The 21,117-nt window shown below is 36.6% G+C and overlaps 11 protein-coding genes across 11 annotated transcripts; 5 read left to right on the plus strand and 6 right to left on the minus strand. All coding sequences in view use genetic code 12, as the record gives it.

The window, feature by feature from the left end:
* Positions 1 to 306: 306 nt before the first annotated feature.
* On the plus strand, positions 307 to 1,119 carry ATP15 (F1F0 ATP synthase subunit epsilon; the record flags this gene model as incomplete). The annotated part of the gene is made up of 2 exons (XM_064998691.1): positions 307 to 335; positions 957 to 1,119. 2 exons carry the CDS (start codon positions 307 to 309, stop codon positions 1,117 to 1,119), a joined length of 192 nt encoding a protein of 63 aa, XP_064854763.1.
* Positions 1,120 to 2,070: 951 nt separating this feature from the next.
* Positions 2,071 to 5,520, minus strand: BRE4 (Bre4p; the record flags this gene model as incomplete). Its single annotated transcript, XM_064998692.1, has 1 exon — positions 2,071 to 5,520. The coding sequence occupies one exon, from the start codon at positions 5,518 to 5,520 to the stop codon at positions 2,071 to 2,073; it is 3,450 nt and encodes a 1,149-aa protein (XP_064854764.1).
* A 273-nt stretch (positions 5,521 to 5,793) lies between these two features.
* Positions 5,794 to 7,089, plus strand: RIO2 (protein kinase RIO2; the record flags this gene model as incomplete). Its single annotated transcript, XM_064998693.1, has 1 exon — positions 5,794 to 7,089. The coding sequence occupies one exon, from the start codon at positions 5,794 to 5,796 to the stop codon at positions 7,087 to 7,089; it is 1,296 nt and encodes a 431-aa protein (XP_064854765.1).
* Positions 7,090 to 7,226: 137 nt separating this feature from the next.
* Positions 7,227 to 8,114, minus strand: RRG9 (mitochondrial ribosome assembly protein RRG9; the record flags this gene model as incomplete). Its single annotated transcript, XM_064998694.1, has 1 exon — positions 7,227 to 8,114. The coding sequence occupies one exon, from the start codon at positions 8,112 to 8,114 to the stop codon at positions 7,227 to 7,229; it is 888 nt and encodes a 295-aa protein (XP_064854766.1).
* A 270-nt stretch (positions 8,115 to 8,384) lies between these two features.
* Positions 8,385 to 10,784, plus strand: VID27 (Vid27p; the record flags this gene model as incomplete). Its single annotated transcript, XM_064998695.1, has 1 exon — positions 8,385 to 10,784. The coding sequence occupies one exon, from the start codon at positions 8,385 to 8,387 to the stop codon at positions 10,782 to 10,784; it is 2,400 nt and encodes a 799-aa protein (XP_064854767.1).
* Positions 10,785 to 11,516: 732 nt separating this feature from the next.
* Positions 11,517 to 14,120, minus strand: OPT2 (Opt2p; the record flags this gene model as incomplete). Its single annotated transcript, XM_064998696.1, has 1 exon — positions 11,517 to 14,120. The coding sequence occupies one exon, from the start codon at positions 14,118 to 14,120 to the stop codon at positions 11,517 to 11,519; it is 2,604 nt and encodes an 867-aa protein (XP_064854768.1).
* A 2,275-nt stretch (positions 14,121 to 16,395) lies between these two features.
* Positions 16,396 to 16,756, minus strand: MRX7 (Mrx7p; the record flags this gene model as incomplete). Its single annotated transcript, XM_064998697.1, has 2 exons — positions 16,396 to 16,608; positions 16,709 to 16,756. The coding sequence occupies 2 exons, from the start codon at positions 16,754 to 16,756 to the stop codon at positions 16,396 to 16,398; spliced, it is 261 nt and encodes an 86-aa protein (XP_064854769.1).
* A 273-nt stretch (positions 16,757 to 17,029) lies between these two features.
* DASC09_050990 (uncharacterized protein) lies at positions 17,030 to 17,263 on the minus strand (the record flags this gene model as incomplete). Its single annotated transcript, XM_064998698.1, has 1 exon — positions 17,030 to 17,263. One exon carries the CDS (start codon positions 17,261 to 17,263, stop codon positions 17,030 to 17,032), a length of 234 nt encoding a protein of 77 aa, XP_064854770.1.
* A 92-nt stretch (positions 17,264 to 17,355) lies between these two features.
* DASC09_051000 (uncharacterized protein) lies at positions 17,356 to 18,177 on the plus strand (the record flags this gene model as incomplete). The annotated part of the gene is made up of 1 exon (XM_064998699.1): positions 17,356 to 18,177. One exon carries the CDS (start codon positions 17,356 to 17,358, stop codon positions 18,175 to 18,177), a length of 822 nt encoding a protein of 273 aa, XP_064854771.1.
* Positions 18,178 to 18,698: 521 nt separating this feature from the next.
* On the minus strand, positions 18,699 to 19,916 carry HAP5 (Hap5p; the record flags this gene model as incomplete). Its single annotated transcript, XM_064998700.1, has 1 exon — positions 18,699 to 19,916. The coding sequence occupies one exon, from the start codon at positions 19,914 to 19,916 to the stop codon at positions 18,699 to 18,701; it is 1,218 nt and encodes a 405-aa protein (XP_064854772.1).
* A 397-nt stretch (positions 19,917 to 20,313) lies between these two features.
* On the plus strand, positions 20,314 to 20,787 carry SNX3 (Snx3p; the record flags this gene model as incomplete). The annotated part of the gene is made up of 1 exon (XM_064998701.1): positions 20,314 to 20,787. One exon carries the CDS (start codon positions 20,314 to 20,316, stop codon positions 20,785 to 20,787), a length of 474 nt encoding a protein of 157 aa, XP_064854773.1.
* Positions 20,788 to 21,117: the final 330 nt, after the last annotated feature.

Here is a 21,117-nt window from a genome sequence, read left to right on the forward strand (position 1 = left end):
AACAGAGATCTCATCTGTCGAGCCTTATCGAACATGCTCTTATTGTCATCTCATCGGTGATTCCTTTTAGGGACAAGGAAACTCCGTGGTTGCGAGCCCGATGACAGCCAATACGGGTAATGATGCTCTTCTGGGGGGCACGTAACCGGGTGAGAAATCTATCTTCTGAGATATGATTGGCCCATCCGATCCTCAGTGATTTTTTTCGAAGGGAGAAAAAAAACCTGGGTGTTACTTCACCTAACCAAGTCTAGAAGTGGTATCAATTCTCTAAACAGATTTATTATTTAAATACATCTATTCATAATGTCTGCCTGGAGAAAAGCCGGTTTTTCGTATGTGATTGCTTTCTTTTTTTGGGAAACTGTGAACCTTCAGCTGTTAGAAAGGATGAGGGAAATTGGGATGATCGGGAATTCAGGAAATTTTTAAATATCAAGTGGTTTTAACTATAATCTATCAAGGGATTGGACATCTATTCGATTGACTTAGGATTACAAAGGAATTTCGAAGCGTATTATAATAATGCTAAAGAAAATTCGGGAGATCGTCAACGTAATTATTGAAATGCTGAAACAATCGCAAATGAAGATTGCATTTTTAGCAGCCTGGGCATTGTAAATGCTCAAGCCTCAAGTTGTGTTTCTCGTGTTATAACATGTCGTACACTGCTACTGTTAGGGTTTTTGAGCTTAATGGCGAATTTAGAATTTTGTTGTCACTTTATGGAGAAAATAATCAAAAGCAGTAGTGTTAGAAGGATAACACAAAAGCAAGGGCACTGGCAACTCAACTTACCCATGTTTAATCTCGCCTTGTATTATAATCGAAAGGCATGATGATATACAAAACAATAACCATTAACACTCCCAAACCTTTCATCCATTCGAAAATGAGAATTAATATTTGTATTAAGCTTTGATTTGGTAAAATATTCTTACTAACTTTCACATTAGTTTCAACAAATACGTTGCTATCTCTTCTCAAACTCTTCGTTCTGTTTTGAAGGAAGACTTGAAGGTTGTTGCTGAAAAGCGTAACGATGCTGAAGTCAGATTCGTCAAGTTCAACGCCGGTGAACAACAAGGTGAACCAACTCTTTTGAGTTTGTCTAAATAAGCTTTGCTGATATATCATGTTAATGGGTATTTAAAATTTTTAGTCGTTACGATTCAGCTGAAATACACTCAAACTGGAATAAATATTGGCAATTTGCTTTGTTCTACTAGCGAAAATAAAAAATTAAAAAAATTACCACAAACCTCATTTTATTATTTATTCTATCACAATCAAAAAATATATTTATATTCTCATTAATTGGACTTTGGTTTGATTTATTTTTGCTTTTTAAATGGTTAGGAATTAAGCCACTTTGGAGGCTGTAGAATTGTAACTTGATGTTCAAGCACGTGATAAAGACCGCGGCTTTTGTAAACGTATTGGATAATAATTCAATCCCCTCCCCAAGGTTGAGAAGACAATCAAGAAAGAAAAAAAAGGGAAGAAGGAAAAGCCCAGTATCCACTCAAATAGAAATAAAAATGATCACTGACGACCAACTCAATTCACTTGCCATTTCTTTGGGTCTTTTGTCCTTTGGTTTGATTGTCGTATATCATTTCATTTCCTCAAATACAGATGAACCTGTTGCTTCTTCATGAATATTTATGGAGATCTGTTGGTACATTGAAATGAGCTTATTTATAGGGTACAAAAGTGTTGTGGCTCAATGGTTTGTTCACTAATGGAATATTTCAAGAATAGGCTCATCAAAGATAGACTTAGACTCATGTTAGGTCTGCTCAATATGATGGGTCATAAAATATGCTGGTCATTTTCAAAGTTATGTGGTTTCGTGTTATTATATATGTATTGTATCATTTATTTCTTTCATTTCAAATAATAAATTTGAATTATTTATGAGTATGACTATTCTTTCGGGAACTTATTGTATTTATGCTTTTTCGCGCTTGGACTTATACAACTTATAATGCCAATATCAGTAAAAAATGAGAGATATACAAAAAAAAAAAATGAAAAAAAAATTTGTGTAACATTAAATGAAAGGTCCTAAGTCTGTTCTCCTAAAATAATTTTTGAATAATCTATAATTTTGTCCAATTCTTCCACAATATCGGTAATTGACTTGGAAAATGCAATCGCATGAATCTCGGTCCAGTGAACATCCTCTGTTATCTTATTAGTTTTTTCGATATTCAAGTTACTCATTGAGTTCTTGATAATTGACATTTCATCATAAAGTCGCTTTCTTAAACTCAACATGCTGGGTAAATAATTTGGAATCCTATTTTCCGATTGAAAACAATTGGCAACCAAGTAGAAATTGAATATAATGCTGACCGCAGAATCTCTTCTTAAGGGCAATAACTTTTTGGACATTAGAATATCATTGTCTTTGATCCAGCTGGTGAATTGGACCGCATTGATACGGGCTTCAATAATCTTATTCAAAATCACATAACAGGATTCCAATATTTTCTCGACAGTTTTGAAATAAAATTCAGAGTTTCGGTTATAATAGTGGTTGATATTAACAGATATATTGATGATGTTGGCTTCGCTGATACTGCTTTTAATCAAATTCCTCACCGCGTATAAATGTTCTAACACCCGAGTTTCACGGATAGTAGACAAAGTTAGGGTCAACTCTGTTGGTGGGTCATCAGCATCTCGATACACATATCTATCATTAACAATCTGATAGCATTGTGACAAATTCAACAAAAGTTTTCCAAACGATTTGGTCACTTGATTTCTAGCAATAAATGGCCAAATCAATATGTTAATCATAATGGTTGAAATAACTGCCACTAGTGCCAGGGCACTTATACTCCAACAAATATTCCAAATATTACCTGCAGTCAAATTGCTGCTCTCAGAGTCGTCATATGTATCTAGAAGAATAAGGGAAAAGACACTTAGAGAAACTAGCCCGATTCTAGATTCTGTAGGATAGACATGAAATTTAAGCATTGAAGGGAATGCTATTAACGCTGAAAATATTAAGCAAATGTGTTTTCCACCTTTGAAAGAATTTTTGAAAACACTCTCACAACAACAGAGAGCCCATAATCCAGCAATAATGACAGCGCAACATCTTTTCGCCATTTTCTTGATGCTAAAGACACTTGTGCTACTATATAAAACCCACGTAAGTACAGGGCACCAATAACAATGATAATTAACATACCAAGGATAATGAGACTCTTCGTCAAAGCCTGTTATCAATATTGGCAAGGAAGTCATAATAATTAGGAACGCATTCTTAAAAGAGTTCTTCGAGTTTGTTCCACTGGTAATCTTTTTCGCCAATCGCCATATTTGATGTTTGATTTTCAGCTTATCAGAATCTTCAAGAAATAATTGTTTGTTATAATCTGTGTGACTAATTGCCCTAATAATATCCCCCTCGCTGGCCGACTTTCTAGAGTTCATATTTGAAAAAGTTCTTGAAGTGTTCATGTTATAAATTTTTTCAAATGATTGATCAACTTCATTGCTCACCTGAAAATAACTGAAAACAGTTAATTTCCCACGATCCCTGAGACATTGTTTTGGAAGTCTGAGTAATGCCTTCTTCATAGGATAATCTATCCAATTGAATTTCCAATTGCTCCATGGGAAGAAGTTCCGCGACATTGGTCCATTGGTAAGACAGCTCTCCTTCAGACAAATTTTCAAAATAATATGGGATAGAAAAATCACTAGCTTAGAAATTTGTCGATGATATCTCAAGAATAAAAAGCACCTTGTAATTTCCCTTTCCACTAATAGATCATCACAAAATTTGTGAGTATTTGTGTATTTTTTATAAGTTATGTCCAAATTTTGTAAATTTCTCTTCAAATAATTTATAGTATTTTCGAATCGAAGTAGTAATAATGTCCCAGCGTCTTCTTTTTGTATATCTTGGTTTCGCTGCAAAATATCAGAGAAAAATGCATTTGTCATATCATAATTAAAGCCATAATCACAGACCAATTCACCCGGAGTAATATTGATCCTGGCATATTTAATTAAACAAATTTGTGACAACTCAATGCAAGCAACTATTGAAATTAGCAATTCCAATGCAGGATTTTTAAATTGATTTTCAAATATCCTTAAGTAATATTCTCTGCTAAGATTGGAATTCAGGGGTGGCCCAGTTGTTGTGTCGGGCCTGGCATGTGAGAGACTGTCATCCCCATCATATTGGTTCTCCAGGGTACTTCTCAAATCCAATAGCAGGCGTATCTTGTAGTTTTCTTGGAGATCAGAACTTATAATTTTAGTATAAAGGTTTGAATGTATATGATCCTTTAAATCGCAGTCAGGAGTAAGCAATGAGATAGGATATGGAATCGATTTCAATGGGCTAACAATAAGATTAATACAATTTCTAATTTGTTCCAAATCTCTGCTTTCAAACAACGTAATTTTCAATAATTCATTTGAATATTCCCTCAAATTTTCAGATAGTGTTATCAAGCTCCAGTCAATGTTTTTTGAAAGAGTCTGTTGCTTGTCAACATTTGACCCCACCGTCTCCAAAATTGAGCCTTTGATATCACTCAAGGTTTTAATATAGCTAAAGATAAGTCTCTTGTGGTCAAATCTGGGGCAAACCATCAAATTTATGAGCAAGGTTAGACATATTCCCATCGAACTTGGGATAATGGAATTCTTGAAAAACTGTAAATAACCAATATCGTTAATGAAAGTGGTCATCCCAGGGAAACTGGTCAAACAATATATCAAGATAATTCCTGTTGTTATGCAGAAATAATAGGATCTATTGAATTCCAATCTCAATAATTGTAATAGAAATATGCACAAAAATAAGAACACTGCAAATATTCCACCGTAATGAGTTCTTGAAGGCAAACTCAACAGGGATAGAAAAATGGCTAAGACTGACACTGCTCCACCACATATAACTCCAAGTTCTGCCAATATTGACATTTCTATTTGGGTTCCAACCGAATGCGATGGATGGAAAATTGTTACAATCAACGGAACTATAGTTCGCTGAGGACCTAACCATCGACCTGAAGTTGAATTTATACAAAGAATAATTGATATCAAATAACCAATAAAGATTCTCAACACACCAATAAATGATTCACTGGATTTTCTTGAATTTAACGAGAAAATGTTTAGAAGATCCTTTATGGTCTTGTTGGACATACTGATTGCCCTCTGGGTCAAGGTAGAAGATTGTGTTTTCCTGTTAACCGTCATACCATGTAGCTTCTCACTCTTGCCATCTAGATCATCATCAATTCTCCTTCTATTCCTCTTTGATTGTGATTTCTTCAAATATATCGGATCAAAATATCCTGGCCTTAGTTCGTTTAATCCGGGAATATTTGTATTTTCGATATCATAATGCTCAGTTAGCCCATGCAATCTCCTTTGCGAGACTGTGATAGATGGTCTTTTGAAAGTTCTATTCTTCGAAGCACCATAACTGGCTTCCGAAAAAGAGGATTCTATCTTGTGAACAGAGTTAATCATATTCACTACTATTATTGTGGGCGCCCATTGAAAACACTGTGGAGGTTGAAAACATTATCAAGAGGAAGGGATGTTGCTTAGAAAGGGTATGTTATTAAAATATAATTGCCTATCATCTTTATTCTTTTAAGGGGTTCGAGACCCTCTCCTGATGAGGTGCACTAAAAAAAAAAAAAATTTTCTTGATGAAAATCCATCAAGCTTGAAGACCAGCTAACTCCAGACATACAAAGGGCCTCATAAAATAATAAAATAAAGTAGTATTGCTGCAAGATGAAGTTAGATATAAGTCAGATGAGATACTTGTCTGGGGACGATTACCGGGTATTGAATGCCGTGGAGATGGGATCAAAGGACCATGACTTGGTGCCAACTTATTTGATCAAGAATCTCAGTAAAGTGAATCCAGGGGCAGTGAACAGGTCAGTATCCACTTTAGCAAAACATAGACTTATATCAAAAGTAAGAAATGCAAAATATGACGGGTATAAGCTTTCATATCTTGGTCATGATTATCTTGCCTTGAAATCAATGTTGAAAAGAGACAGTTTGGAATCTTTGGGTACCACTGTGGGTGTTGGTAAAGAATCGGATATTTTTTCTACTGTGGATAAGAATGGGCTTGAAAAGATTTTGAAAGTGCACAGATTGGGTAGAACATCTTTTAGAAGTGTCAAATCAAAAAGAGATTACTTGAAGAAGAATACTGGTGGTAGTTGGATGTTTTTGTCAAAAGTCGCAGCAGGCAAAGAATTTCAATTTTTGACAACATTGTATGACAATGGCTTTAATGTTCCAAAGACGTATGATTATTCTAGACACTGTATCTTGATGCAGTGGGTTGAAGGGTACCCAATGACTAAATTATACGAATTTAAAGACTACAAGAAACTTTACTCAGAATTGATGAAGTTTATCGTTAAGTTGGCCAATTATGGGTTAATTCATTGTGATTTTAACGAATTTAATATTATGATCCGTGATCACGAAATTATCGAAAGTGGAGAATTTCCGGATGATTTTGTGGTTCTCGATTTCCCACAGAGTATCTCCATTGACCATCCTGAAGCCGACTATTACTTCAACAGAGATGTGGACTGTATAAAGTTGTTTTTCAAGAAAAGATTTAAGTACGAGCCTGTCAGGGATCTGCTGATGTTGGATACAGACGGTTATGGGGAAGGTTACAAGTACATACAGCCAGATTTTAAAAGAGATGTCAAGAGAGTTAGTAATATCGATGAGCTACTTCAAGCTTCAGGATTTAAGAAGAAGCATGGAGCCGCAAAGTTAGTTGATAGGGAATTCGAAGAGGCCATGAATAACATGAGAAGCCAAGAAATTGTGCCTCCTGCAGACGATGGCGAGGAAGATGAAGAAAAGTACGAGAGTGGCGAAGAAGGATATTCGGAGTACGATGAGGATGATGATGATGACATTGATTTTGATAGTGAGGATGAAATTGATGATGCTGAAGATAATGAAAATGAGCGTATAATAGAAGCCTTACAGAGTGGTGTGGAGAACTTAAAAATGGATAAACTTGGAAACTATATACTTGATGAGTGATTCTGATTAATACATCAAAACTTACAATCATATAAAATACAGTACAAAGTAAGCAGTAAATTCAAATGCTAATTCAAATGCTAAATTATATTCACAAATAATACACTATATACATGTGTTTATGTTTAAACAAATTCCTATTCAAAATAACTTTTGGGTTTTTTGGTTCTTTTCTGAATCTTGATTTGTCTTTTGGATAGGTACTTTTTCTGTTTCAGGAAGACTTTAGGCTTCTCTTCCTCAGATACAAATTTTAAGTCGCTACTGGGTTTTGAACTTCTATAATTTGATGTCTGTTTGTTGAAATTGTATGCCTGTTTGTTGAAGTTTGATTTCTGATTGTGGCTATTATTATTCATCATTTCTTTGATCTTTTCGCCTCTCCTTTTCCATCTTTCGTAAAGTGCTTCGTCTTCTTCCAAAGATTTAGGCTCCCACTTTGATTTCAAAATTCTTCGAATACTTTCAGGTGATACTTTAAAATAGTCTGCCAATTGGGTATTATTTATATTTGGGTTCTGAGCTTTCAAGAACTTCACAGACTTCATTTCTTCTCTTGATATTTTTCTCATTGGATTCCAGCCTTGATCACCAAACTTATTTTTCAAAGCCTCTTTTTGTTTTTTCCACTCCGGAACCTTTGGATCTTTAAATAACTCTTTCAAAGATTTATGTCTCGTTAATGGCTTAATTGAATTCACCAATTCAAATCTGTCCATCTTCGGAACTTTATCTTTAGGTGAACGTTGCTCCTCTTCGACAGGCGCCGATAGCTTGGGTTTAACATACAGTAGCTGAGGAAGATCCCAGCTTGATTTATGCTCTATTTTCAATGGTCTTTTTGTCTGATTCTGGTCTTGTTTCTTATTCTTCGGAATGGTTTTTTGCAAGCACTGGGTTGCAGAATGAAGCAGCCGTATGGAATAGGAGTGTTTATTTGGGAGCCAATAGCTGGATCTATTTGACCATATTGATCTGTAATTCAGGATATATTCTCCTCCTCGTACCCATCGTAGTATTATCATAGCTTTTCGTAGTTATTATCTCATCGCATGCCCTGGTATTATATAGAATAGACATTGAAAGGAAAAAAATTCTTGTAGATGAGAAAGAAAAAAAAATTCAATCCACCGTCTTGGTGATGATTCCTGACCGGTGATACTGCAGTGCTTCGCAACCTCCGCAATCTTTTTTTTTTTCTTTCTTTATTTCTGCTTGTTTGTTTGTGTGTGTAGAGCGATGCACATATAATCATCAGTGGCGAATAGGCTTTTGAACAAAACCAAGCTTCGTTGATGAACATTCTCAAGAAAATTTTGGGTTCAGGTCAGAAGGATGACTTGGTCGTCATTCCTTCTGGACAATTAATAATTTCCAGAAGCCCCTCATCACCAAAATCAGAATCAGAATGTTTGTACAATGATGCTGTTGCGGCAATCAGGCCAACATCAATTACTTTTAATTACCAATTAGTGGTCCAGAAAGCATACGAAGAAGGAGAACAGCAATTAAAAGATGATGAGGAAAACGATGATTCTCTTTTGGAAGAAATCGAGTCTGGGGATGAACGGACTTTCTTAATCTCCCAAGATTTAGAGTTTCATAAGTATATCAATGCCGATGGCAACACCACTATTGTTTGGAAAGATGTTTCTGGTGATGATGGTGATAAATTTGCCTTTGTATGTGATATTTCTGTCTCTGAAAATTTAATTGATCAGTTTATGAAAACCATTTGGAAGTGTGAATTTGAAAGAAAGTACAAAAGATCCTCAAATTTGGCCACAGACGCGGATTTAGTGGAATTTCATTATGACTTTTCTAAACACATGAGCAGTAATATTTTTGATAGTAATGAGCTTATGGACTCTGGTGAATATGTTCAAAGTACAGAAGATGATGACGATGACGATGACGATGATGAAGAGGAGTTTAAGGATGCGATGACCGGGTCCCCTGCCAAAATTCCCTATGAAAAAGTAGCAGCTCCTATTAGCTTTAGCAATAAGAAAAAGAAGAATTTGGTTGCTCCTGATGGTGACCTGCTAGTTTCCAACACCTGCGAATTGCATTTTTTTGACTCTGTGGAGACTGCATTTGTATCTAAGGAGTCTGGTGCTGTTGCAAACGTTGTCGACGCTGGTAAGTGGGAATACTGGCTTATTATTAAGTCAAAAGATAAGGTGCTTCTTGCGGCCAAAATTGATGAAAATATGAGTCCTACTTTCAATTATGATCATTTATGCTTTATATTCAATTATATCGTTGATGAGGATGAGGGGACTTCATGGTTGCTCAAATTTGCGGAGTTTGACGCGTTGTCTGATTTCCAAACTGGGCTCATGCAAGCCTTGTGGGAATCTTTAAACAAAGCTAAATGGGGTAAGATAAAAAAAGAAGACCAAGATTACATTGTTGATGCATTTAATGACTTAAAAATTGATGGCTGTAAGGATGATGCGGATAAACTTGAAGATCTGAGTGCTGAAGAAGAAGAAGAAGAAGAAGAAGAACCACAGGAAGAGGAATGTTCAAAAACTCTTCGTTCCGGCAAGAAGACACTCTCATATATTTCAGATGATGCTGCCTCAGTTGCCAGATTTAAATCCAACAAAGAGAAGAACAAAGCATTGGCAGTTTCATATAGTAATGAAAGATCTTATGTTGTTAGAGGTAACAAAATCGGTGTTTTCAAATCTAATGACAATAACTCCTTAGACTTTTACACTGCCATTGAAAACATCAAAAACACTAGTGGTAAGACCTTCACTCCGGAAAGAATTATGTTGCATGGTGAAGATTCTTCTTTGATTTTGAAGGATCCAAGTAGAATTGGTAATCTATATAAGATGGATTTAACTAAGGGCCAAGTTGTTGAGGAATATAATGCTGGCAAACCTGATGCTAAGCTTGATGTTTTGGAAGTTAATCCAACCAAGAAATTCAGTCAATTGACAAATGAGCAAACTTTCTTAGGGTTATCTAAGAATGGCTTGTTTAAGATCGATCCAAGAATATCAGGCAATAATCTTGTTGAATCAGAACTCAAACAATACTTGTCGAAGACCAACTTTTCTGCCATTACTTCAACTGCCCAAGGTAATATTGCAGTTGCCTCGAAGGATGGTGAGATCAAGTTGTTTGACAGGCTTGGTATAAATGCTAAAACTAGATTACCAGGTTTGGGTGAGGAAATTAGAGGTCTTGATGTTTCTGCTGATGGCAGATGGGTCTTGGCTACCTGTAGCACTTTCCTTTTATTGATTGATGCCCAAATCAAGGAAGGTAAAAACGCTGGCACCACTGGTTTCCTCAAATCATTTTCGAAAGATAGCAAACCAATTCCGAAAATGTTACAGCTTTTACCGCAACATGTCGTACTTATGAGACAACACACCAAAAAACCTATTGAGTTCACCTTTGCGCGTTTCAATACCGGTTTGGAGAGTAAAGAAACCACCATCATCTCTTCTTCTGGTCCTTACGTTATCCGCTGGTCCTTAAGAAAGATCCTCAAGGGTGATAGGGAACCTTACTTAATTAAAAGGTATGGTATGGAAGTTATTGCCGATGAGTTCACTTATGGTTCTGATAAAAACGCGATTGTTACGATGAGTGATGACGTTGCCCTCGTTAATAAAAAGAGATTCCTAAAACCATCAAGGGAAACATTTTCTGACACCAAAAGGTATTAGCTAAGTTTTACTACCTTTTTGCTATTTTTTTTTTTTTTTTCAAGTAAATTCCTTGATTTCTTAAGTTAATATATCACTTCGTCCATAGTGTTTAAGCCCTTCACTGACATCGGCTTCTTTTTTATGTTTATGTTCCAATCCTTTTTTTTTTTTTTCCTCTTCTTATTATTTGGGTCAGGTTGTTATTTTAATTTACTTTTCACCTACCATCGACATATCCACACTTTTGAATTGTTCTTTATGTTTATTTTATTGGTTATTATAGTTTACTGTCAACCTGTGTTTTTATTATTATTATTTTTATTATTATTTCCTGTTGTTTTGTTTTAGGGCTTCTACATAGAGATGTTTTATTTTATTATTATTATTATTATTATTATCATTATCATTATCATTATTAATATATGAAAGTTTTTGGGTTATCCCAGACATTCCAGTAGTTGGGGTCGATCAAAGAGAAGACTTCACAGTATATATGTAATGGTTAAAAATATCAGAAATCTTTTGAAATAAATTGGAAATCGATGAATTCTACATGACCAAGAATGAAATAAAGATTAAAGCAAAAGCATGGATATTTCTAAACAAGAATGGTATGAAAATATAGCTAGAGGCGCAACTGATAGAGCGTAGAACAAAGAAAACAAAAAAAGAACACGAAAAGCATAAACAAAAAGCAAGGGGTGTTAAGATAAGAAGAAGGAGAAAAATAGAAAATCAAATAGTGGCTGACTAGTATTGGCCAACACGCAATCCAAAGTAGCCATCTGGGGCGGTGGTTGGGTCCTTCAAGGAAACTTGGCCAGCACCACCATCAACACCTTCGTACATCACATTGTTTCCCCACCAGTTAATATCAACTTCATGGTATTGAACGGCAAAGAAGATGATAATAGCGGAAAATGCAACCCCGGCATCCAAGGCAGATGACAAAATATAATTGTACTTACCCCACCAGGCAGAATATCTTTTCTTGATGTAATGGTTAAAGACGTAACCAAAGTAGAAACCTGGAAGATAGTAGGTAAGGTTGTAAGGAGCAAAATTCAACATACCACCAATGATGACAACAGGTTGGAACTTTTTGCAATAGGTCTTGAACTTTTTCTTGATAACGATACAAACCACAGCAAGAAGTGCCCCTATCAAGAAACACCATTGAAGAATAGGATACAATTGATTGAACACTCTCTTTGGTCCAATGACACCCCATAAAACACTGGCAGCGTAGAAAGTATTTTCACTTGGACAAGAAAACTTATTTGGTTGATCCGGAGTACAAATATCTTTCACACTGCTCATTTCCCAGTTGATTGTCAACAATGCGACGAGGACTTGCAAAAGGGTGGCAACAAGCTGACCTCTGAAAATGGCTCTTGGAGGAATCTTGGCGTAATGAGCCATCTTTTGATCAGAAATATAGTTTTCGGCTTGACCACCAATATTGTAACCAAGGGCTTTCAAAGTCATGAGGGCATCACCGTTACCTGGGATAGCGTAACCAATGATCAATTCAACAAGGACGTTCAAACCAAAAGAGAACCCGGTAACCGCATAGATGATAGTCAATGGGATAATGAACACATAGTTGATAGCAATGGTGAAGAAAATACCCCAGACAGGAGTGTTAGCAGGATAAGCCTTAACACAAATAATACCAAACATCAAGGAAATCAACAAGATGATGTAGAACCACCAGTTTGGAGCTTCTTTATATTTGGCCATCATACGAGAGTGTGGATCGTTAAAGCTGGTAATATTAGACGATCCAAGGGTCTTCCAACTGAAAGATTTAGTGTCGGAAAATAATTTCTTGAGCGGCGAGAGAGCACCACGAATACTGCCCCATTCAGTGTAGGTAGTATAAATGATTGAGAAAGGATAGATGGCAAAGAACGCACCGTAAACAACAAGGTTACCTGCCGTATAGTATGGAGGACCATATGTTTCATACTTGGATTTATCAAACAATCCATTAGTGAGAATTTCTTGAACATCATAAGTGTCACCACTATTAGCGAAAATTTGATTGGAATTAATTGGCAAGTAAGCTGTCCACTTATAGTTGGAATAATAGAGACCAAGAATGATAAAGAAAGCAATGAACATACCAATCAATTGGTTAGCCTGAGTGAAAAATGGAATGGCCAATGGGGTGCTATAACTAAACATATTCCAATCGAAGGTAGCCCAAGGATTTAAACCGAGACCTGAGACACCACCGGTCACCATAGCCAAGTTGAAGTTATCTGGTTTGATCCAGGTCATCCAGTTAAAAGTAGACAAAGCTTGGAAGATGTAGTCAGGGAACCAGAAATAAACAAACGAGAACACAAAGAAAATGAAGAAAAAGTTATAACGAGAGATTTTCCAGCCACTGATGATTTCCTTTCTTTCTGGTCTTAATAAAGCTTGATTAAGGGCCAAGGTTGGCAAAAGAGAAGGCCAGACCGCTCTAGATGGATAAACGACAATCTCTCTCAAGATACCAGCCAAACCGAAACCTAAAAATTGTGTCGAAAGGGCAAGGAAGACTTGGTAACCAACACTGACCCACTTACTTCCATAATAGACATCCAACTTTTGCACATAAATGTTAGAGGAAACGTACACACCTCCGATGGCAACGTCAAAAATAATAGTAGCAAACATCTGTTCCTTGTAATTCCAAGGTCCTGGGTTCAAGGAGTGTCTACTGCCAAACATTGTGAAACCCCAATCAGGCAAGATCAATTCAAGAACCTTACCACAAGGATACAAGAAAATTTGACAAACAGAGGCGGTCAAAGTAATACTTGGTTGTCTGTGAGAGAAGAATTCGTTGAGGAAAGTACTGATGGCAGTCCAAATGAACCCCAAGAAATAAGCTCTGATGGTTTCACAAGGCATTTCTGGATCATCAAGTGGTGAAGAAATAGCTCTGACTTCAGGGTATGGAGAGAAATATTCTTTCAAAGAAGCGAACATCTTGACTTGGAAAGTCCATTCTTCTTCAGAGATTTCAGGGTTAGCGTCAGAACCTTGGACCAAACTTTCGATAGTGGCATAATCCTCCAAAGGGAAATTTGGGTCATCATCATGTTCAATAAGACTCTCTTTCAACAATGCGATGGCCTGGCTCACAGACATCTCTTCAATCTTCTGGAAAAGGTATTCGATTTCTGGAATAGCAGAGTCATCTTCCAAATGAGCATGCCCTAACTTGACATACAATTGATGTCTGTAGCTTTCATCGAGCTGGGAGTATTCTTCTTTGGTTGCATTTTCAGAACCTTGGGAGGTGAGGTTGTAATCCTTCTCCCCCACTGTCTTCTCGTTATAATTTTCAGAAGACATAATAACAATTAGAGATTATGATTGAGTGATGAAAGTATTAACACCGAACAATATTTTCTTTATCACCAATAAACTGGGGAATCGTGTGCTCCTTTATATGCATGGTTATCCAATTTCGATATCTTTATCTATGCGCAATGCTGATTTACTCATACCTACACATTTTTTCTAAGCTTAGAGATAACACACACTCTTGACATTGATCAGCTATGAGTATTCTGTACTTTCCTACTTTTATGTTGATTGTCTCAAGCATATTACCTGCAGTAATCATGCATCAGCCGTGGCACCACAAGACTGTCTGTAATAGGCAATTTTGGGGGCTGCCAGTGTGCCTTGTTGCACTGGGTACCGAAACAACCCACACAGTGACATTTGCCAAAAATATGTCTCTCATGGTGGTATATGTAACCATAACGAATGCCTGAAAAAACAGTTACACTGATGGCTGTTCTGGATCCACTTCTTGCTGAATACGCTCCAAAATATGACAGCTGAAGGGCATGGAGAAACCACCAATACGGTGTGCTCCACTGTAAAGATCCTGAACTGCACACATCCACCGTCGGCGTATTGGTACATCAGCCGGCATGGAGACGCTTTTTCCTGGTGGATTCCGCGGAAGCCCAGCATCATTTTCGGCAGCAGAGGATCAAAATAGAAGACGATCGTTTGGACCTTTTCACCTCGTGAGCGCTGCCCTAGTGTTGGTGGGTGGCTTTACAGAGCGGTGGTGGGCCATACAAGTTGGAAACACGCTCATACTGTCATGATCACTGGAGTGTCAGAAATATATACACTAACAATCATAATATTTTAATATATATCTATTAATATAGACGCATATATGCATTTGACCGCCAAAAGTAACGTAGCTTTTCTAATAATAAACGTGATGTAATTCCAGAAATAGGGGTGTTTGCACAATTGTTTAATGGCTTAAGGCTCTACAGCAATTGTCTATCTCTCGTGAGATAAGCCAGAATGTCCTCAGTGCGGAACGCGCTCAATTTCAATGACCCAATGAAGTGCTACTACTGATATATTCCGTCATTTGGGTGGGTGGAGGTCAAATTGTGGAGAAAGTAGTTTCAGTTAATTAATGACGATATTAGGCAATATTCCTTTTGTCCGCTTGGGTCGTGGTTTACCTGACCTCTATCTTAAGGAGAATTATCTCTATTGTTAGCTTTTCTTATTGTGCCAGCCTTGGGCTTTGTTTCCTTATTTCACTAAAAGTAGATCTTGTACTTGTCCCTGTTTGGAGGTCTATCGATAAGAGGGTGCATAATCTACTCCGGGATGCTCAAATTATCCATAGAAAAATTACCATGAAAAAGAAACTTTTCTCATTCCTTGTTGCTTTTTTTATTTTGTAATAAACTTAAAAAAATCAAAATGAAAAAAATTTTGGCTGTTGTTTTTTTTGCTTATGCATATGCTCTTAGACAAAATGATTCATACATTATTGAACTATCGATAAGGCAAGCAAAAGGCAGTAATCAACAGAACTCTACTCAACCCAAAAAATTGGCGAGGAAGAAGTTGAAATTACTTATTTTGTCTACGGTATCTTGGCATGTCCCCTCGCCTAGCCGTTGCCAGTAACAATATAACAATTTAACAAAACAATAAGAGATATTTCTTGTAGATAAAGATCAATCACATTGTGGGATAAAGAAAATAATGCCGTGCAAGACGCTGAGCTTTCAACGTTATTTTTCAAAAGGATAGAATTAAAGAAGACCATATAAAAAGTTTTCTCTTTCTATTGCATATTGGCAAAATTTTCCTGCAGTTGAAGAGAGGGCATGACCAAGGAATCAAAATTACGAGTCTTGACTTTTCCTGTGGTCTCAAAAATGAATGTCATAGGCTAAATAATAAAAAGCCAGTGAAAAAATCTTCTGAGATAATTGTTCGTAATGACTGTAGGATGTCACATTTTTGCTGAAGTTACCAAATATATTAGCTGAAATGTGAAGTTGATCAAAACAATTTCGTTGATAATCACTCCTCCATTTCAGAAAATCCGACTATAACATACATATATACATATATGTGTGTTTGTGTTTTTTTTCCTTCCCTCTATGCTCTCACATTACCCTCATCGCTTTCAATATAAAAGGTATACAAGAAATATGGCTTTGTTTTTGTTTTTTTTTTGATCTGCAACGTTGACCAAGCATAATCACATGTATAATACAGGATATACCACAAACTTGTACACTAAATAGGATAAGACATTGCAAACTCCTAAGATCCACACAGCTATTCATTTCAACATGAAAGATTTCTTCATCTCATCCCAAAATAGTGCCCTCCATGCCCTAAATTTATGTAGTTTTGTGGGATGATACATGGCAAAATTCGTAGATGATTTCAAGGGATCTGGGGCATTTGCATCCAAATATTTGTGATAGGGGATACCATTGACTCTGCAATATATTTTCTGGACCATTCTGTGGAAGGATTTGCTATCCATAAGCTAGTAATTCTTTGTTAGTGGAAAATCATGGCTAACAATATCAGACATTTCCTATTGATGTATGAAAACAAAAAAGAATAAGCAGACAAAGAAAACTCACCATCCGGTACAATAGCTCTTCTATGTTTCTTGGAGGTCTACCATTCATTTCTCAGTTCCCTTTAATATTTATTTTTGCTTCCCATATAACTCTCTCATCACCTTCTTCTGTTTCTTTAAATTCCTTCCACTAAAAAAACGCGCCTTTAGCAATTTGTATAAAGCGCGTCTCCCAATAGTTTATTCAACTCTGCGTTTTGGTGATAACTATTTTATCACTATTATTCAAAAAAAAATTACGAAAAACTTTGTTTCATCATTAACTTTTATTATTTTGCGGGGCAATACAGGGCCTATAAATTTTCCCTTGTCTTGTTTTGACTTAGTCTATTTTTTTTTGTTCATCCTTTTGCTTCTTGTGATCATCTGCAAGCTGGTTTTGTTTTTGTGAAAATTTCAATTTTAAACATTGACATTTTTCATGAAGAATCAATAACCAGTAACCACAGAAAATTCTACGATTTCTTTGAAGACCTTCAAAGTTTCTCCTTACTTCCTCTCTCTTTCTTTTCTTATCAACTCCGAAAAAGGCATTGAGCGACTTTCTTCTTGCCATCATATCTCTATTCCTTCTCATCTCATCTCATCTCATCTCATCGTATCTCATTCCATATATATATATACGGAGATTCCCAACAAAATAAAAGAATGTTCTCTTCAATATCCAGAAAAAGACTGTCTGCCAACATTATCACTTCACTTTCGAATCCAGCCGCCACCTCGAATGACTATTGTGAGAAAGACCGGCAGTATGTGATTATACACCGATCCAAACGTGTAAAAACCAATTCATATGCTCCTGTTCCCGAACTTCTTCGAAACTATGAAACCATTCAAAGGGAGCCAAAGTCACTAAGTCAGCTTGTTGAATTCATCAAAAATCGACAGAATTCCGATACTGCAACTCATATGAGAGTGTATGTTCCAAATGGTGCTGGCGGTATGGAACCTCAAACGGTTGATTTAGAACAAGAATTGACAACTGTTGATAATACCAATAATAATAATGATGATAATTACCACTCTCTTTATCATTTTGGCTTCGGACGTAACACCATTTTCGGTGGCCCTACTGTCTTGATATTTTTTGGTGCTCTTAGTACCGCTCACCCTGACTCATTCAACAACTGTCATAAACTATTATCTTCACACTACGGAGCGCAAATCATGGGGATCACTGCCAACTTGACTTCAGATACCACCAAAAATTGGAATTACGGCTTTCCGATTCTAAGTGATGACTGCGGTGCTCTAGCTCGGTTTTTCCAAGTTTTAGATCCTATGGGTGGTGGAGTTTATCCCTTGGATAAGTTGATCATTATTGATAGTAATGGTCAAGTAAGAGCTGATGCAACAGTGGAAAATAAATTGTTTCTGTTCTGTAAGCAGGGGAAGTTTGAAAAAGTATTGACTCATGAGGAAATAATTATTAATTTGGTAGAAAGTCTTGAATATTTAAAAGGGTTGTGAAGAGTGTTGGAGCTCCATTTAAAAAGGGATAATATGAAGCACCGAGGGCTCATCCCTTTGTTTCTGCTATTGGATATTAACAAAACATTTAAACACTGTCTTATAATCCATGTGTTGTTATTAAGTTCAGTATGGCATTGATCTGTGTGTATAATGGCACTTGGGGCATGAATGAAATAAAAAAAAAAAAAAGTTCTACTGTTTCTTCTGCTACGTAAGGTTATTGTTTTTTTGGCAACAGGAGAGAGGAGGCGGTATGCAAACAATCAAATAGTAATAATCAAGTATTAATTATTCATAATAATCCCATAGGTGTTAATCACCAGTAACTCTAATATACAGAAAAAAAAAATAGTGAAACATACAAAAAAGAGAATGAAAAAGAAAAATAACATATAAAACATCATTAAAAAAAAGAAAACATGACAAAAAGTTTAGAATTCAAAAAGTTTTTTTGTTGCTTTCTTGCTGCAAAGTAAATCAGTATTCAACAACCATCAATCTTTTATAATCTCCCGCATTTACTCGAAGCCATATTCATTAAGATCATTGTAAACTCCGGGGTTATTCCCATTATTATTCCCTGTATTCTGATAATACTGTTGGTCCAAATACTGTGCTGTTTGATCAGTTGAATTGTTGGCAATTCCGTTGTTTCCATTTAGTGTTTGTGTGGTCAATGAGTTCAATGTATTTGCAGAGCTCACATTTCCAGAGTTGTATTGCTGGAGGTAAGAGTTGTATTTGGATTGAGTTGAATTGATATCGTTTGCTTTCAAAGCATTTGAACCTTCGTCATTGAAGGTCGTCGACTCGGTGAGGGCAGCTTCCATATTCAAGCTATTGTCTGAATAAAAATTAGATGGGTTGTAAGCCGCAGCAGACACCGATCCAACGACTCCTGGTCCATCTACTCCATTGATATTTCCCAAGTGTGCTGCCCCACCTAATACACTAGGCATTGACATGGCAGCCCTGGTGGAAGCTCCTCCAACAGTGGAGTTTTGTCTCTTTGGCTTCTCTTCATCTCTTGGAACAATATCAATCAAAAAATCAAACATGTCACTTTTTTGTAATGCAGCACTAATATCACTCTTTTGTAAAGTTCTTCTTTTATTTTCTTCAGCATGGATCCAGGCTCTCATCGTCAATTCTGTAATGAAAATATCACATCCTTTAGCAAATAGAATTGGGGCCTCGGCACTAATCATCCTCACTCCTTCATCAGTCTTCATCACTTTCTTGATACGCGCAAGAGGCAATTGGTGATTCTTGAAATCGTGATCTGATCTTTCGATAGAGTTGATAACTTCTTGCCAATATTGCATCATCATTTGCTTATATTGTCCAGTAAGCCCCTGTCCGACATTGGCAAACGCATTATTCATATCATCGTCATCCTCATCTTCTTCTTCCTCATCGTCATCTTCTCCTTCTTCCTGTTCATCATCGTCTTCTCCGTCTTCTAAATCTTGTTGTTCGTCCCTTTCCATTTCCACTTCTCGTTCTTCTTGGTTGTCTATTATTACTGCCTGTTGCTCGATATTTTGGTCGGCACCGTCCATTCGTGACTTCTCCATATGTTGTAGGTGGTGTTCGTGGCCATTTATCTGTGGCTGAGATTGATTTTCATGATTTTGTAGCTGAGTATCAGAGGCGTGTTGAGCCACCAGTTGATCATGATAAAGCTCCTGTTCTTGAGGAACAAACTGTTGGTCGTACTCGTAGGGCTGTGCCATTTTATATGATAATGTGTGTGGTTGTTTGCCTGTTTTTTTTGTTTGCTTTCTGCTGTCTTGTTACTATATGTCCGCTGTTGTTACTATATGGCGAAGACAAGTTTAAAATGGTTGCACACTCTTGAAAATGTATGTGGTGACTCGTTGCTGGGGGTGTTTATGATGGATGGTCTTTTGGAAGATGTTTTTACACACCACAAAAAAAAAATAAAAAAAAATAAAAAAAAAAATAAAAAAAAAAATAAAAAAAAGCGCTATCATCCAGGGCTGCGCAACCTCTCTGACACACATTTTTACAATAACAAAGATAGTAATTTGTATTAACCAAAGGGGGATAATAAGTTCATTTTAGTTGCCATCATCACGTCTATGACATCAACAAGACAAACTGACAATAATGGCCTTCAAATCTTTTGAGCAATCGCTCCCCCACAGTAACACGCCCAAGTTCAAGCAGCAGACTTTTGATGAAATCTACGGCGAGCCAGAGAACTTTCTTGAAGTCGAGGTCATCAACCCTCTAACACATGGAATGGGTCGAAATGCCTTTACTGACTACGAGGTGGTGTGCAGAACCAATATCCCGGCATTCCGCAAACGTCTGTCGCGAGTTCGCCGTCGTTACTCCGATTTTGAGAGCTTTAGAGCTGCATTACAGAATGAGTCCTCCAGAGTGGTGATCCCTCCATTGCCTGGGAAGATATATTTGGCAAAGAATCGACTTGATGATTTGGAAATTGAACAGCGAAGAGAAGGGTTGGAAAAGTTCTTGTCAATTATAGCTGGTCATCCGCTACTTCAGACTAGTAATTCCAAATTGTTGACTAGTTTTATTCAGGACCCAGTGTGGGATAAGCATCGCTGGCTATGATTAGGAAGAAAACAAAGAAGGAAACACACAAGAAATAATGAAACTTTCTTTTCCTATTTTGACTGGAACCTGAGGTAGCTATCATCTTATATATGAGTCTATTACTTCAAAATTACGACACACAACATTTTGAAGAGATTTCCATAGTCTGATTGAACTCTTGCCATTCGCGAGTTGAATTCATTCCAATAAGCAGTTGTTTCTATTTTCTTCTCTATTTTATTTTCTATTGTTCTCCTTTATCTTGCTTAAATGAACGATATTATTAATTCATCGATTTACGGGTCCTCCAAAGCTCACTTCAGAGCCTCCCGCTGAGCCGGGCAACTG

Source organism: Saccharomycopsis crataegensis, assembly GCF_037102585.1.
Source record: "Saccharomycopsis crataegensis DNA, jcf7180000000085, whole genome shotgun sequence".
In the NCBI taxonomy this organism is placed as follows: Eukaryota; Fungi; Ascomycota; class Saccharomycetes; order Ascoideales; family Saccharomycopsidaceae; genus Saccharomycopsis; species Saccharomycopsis crataegensis.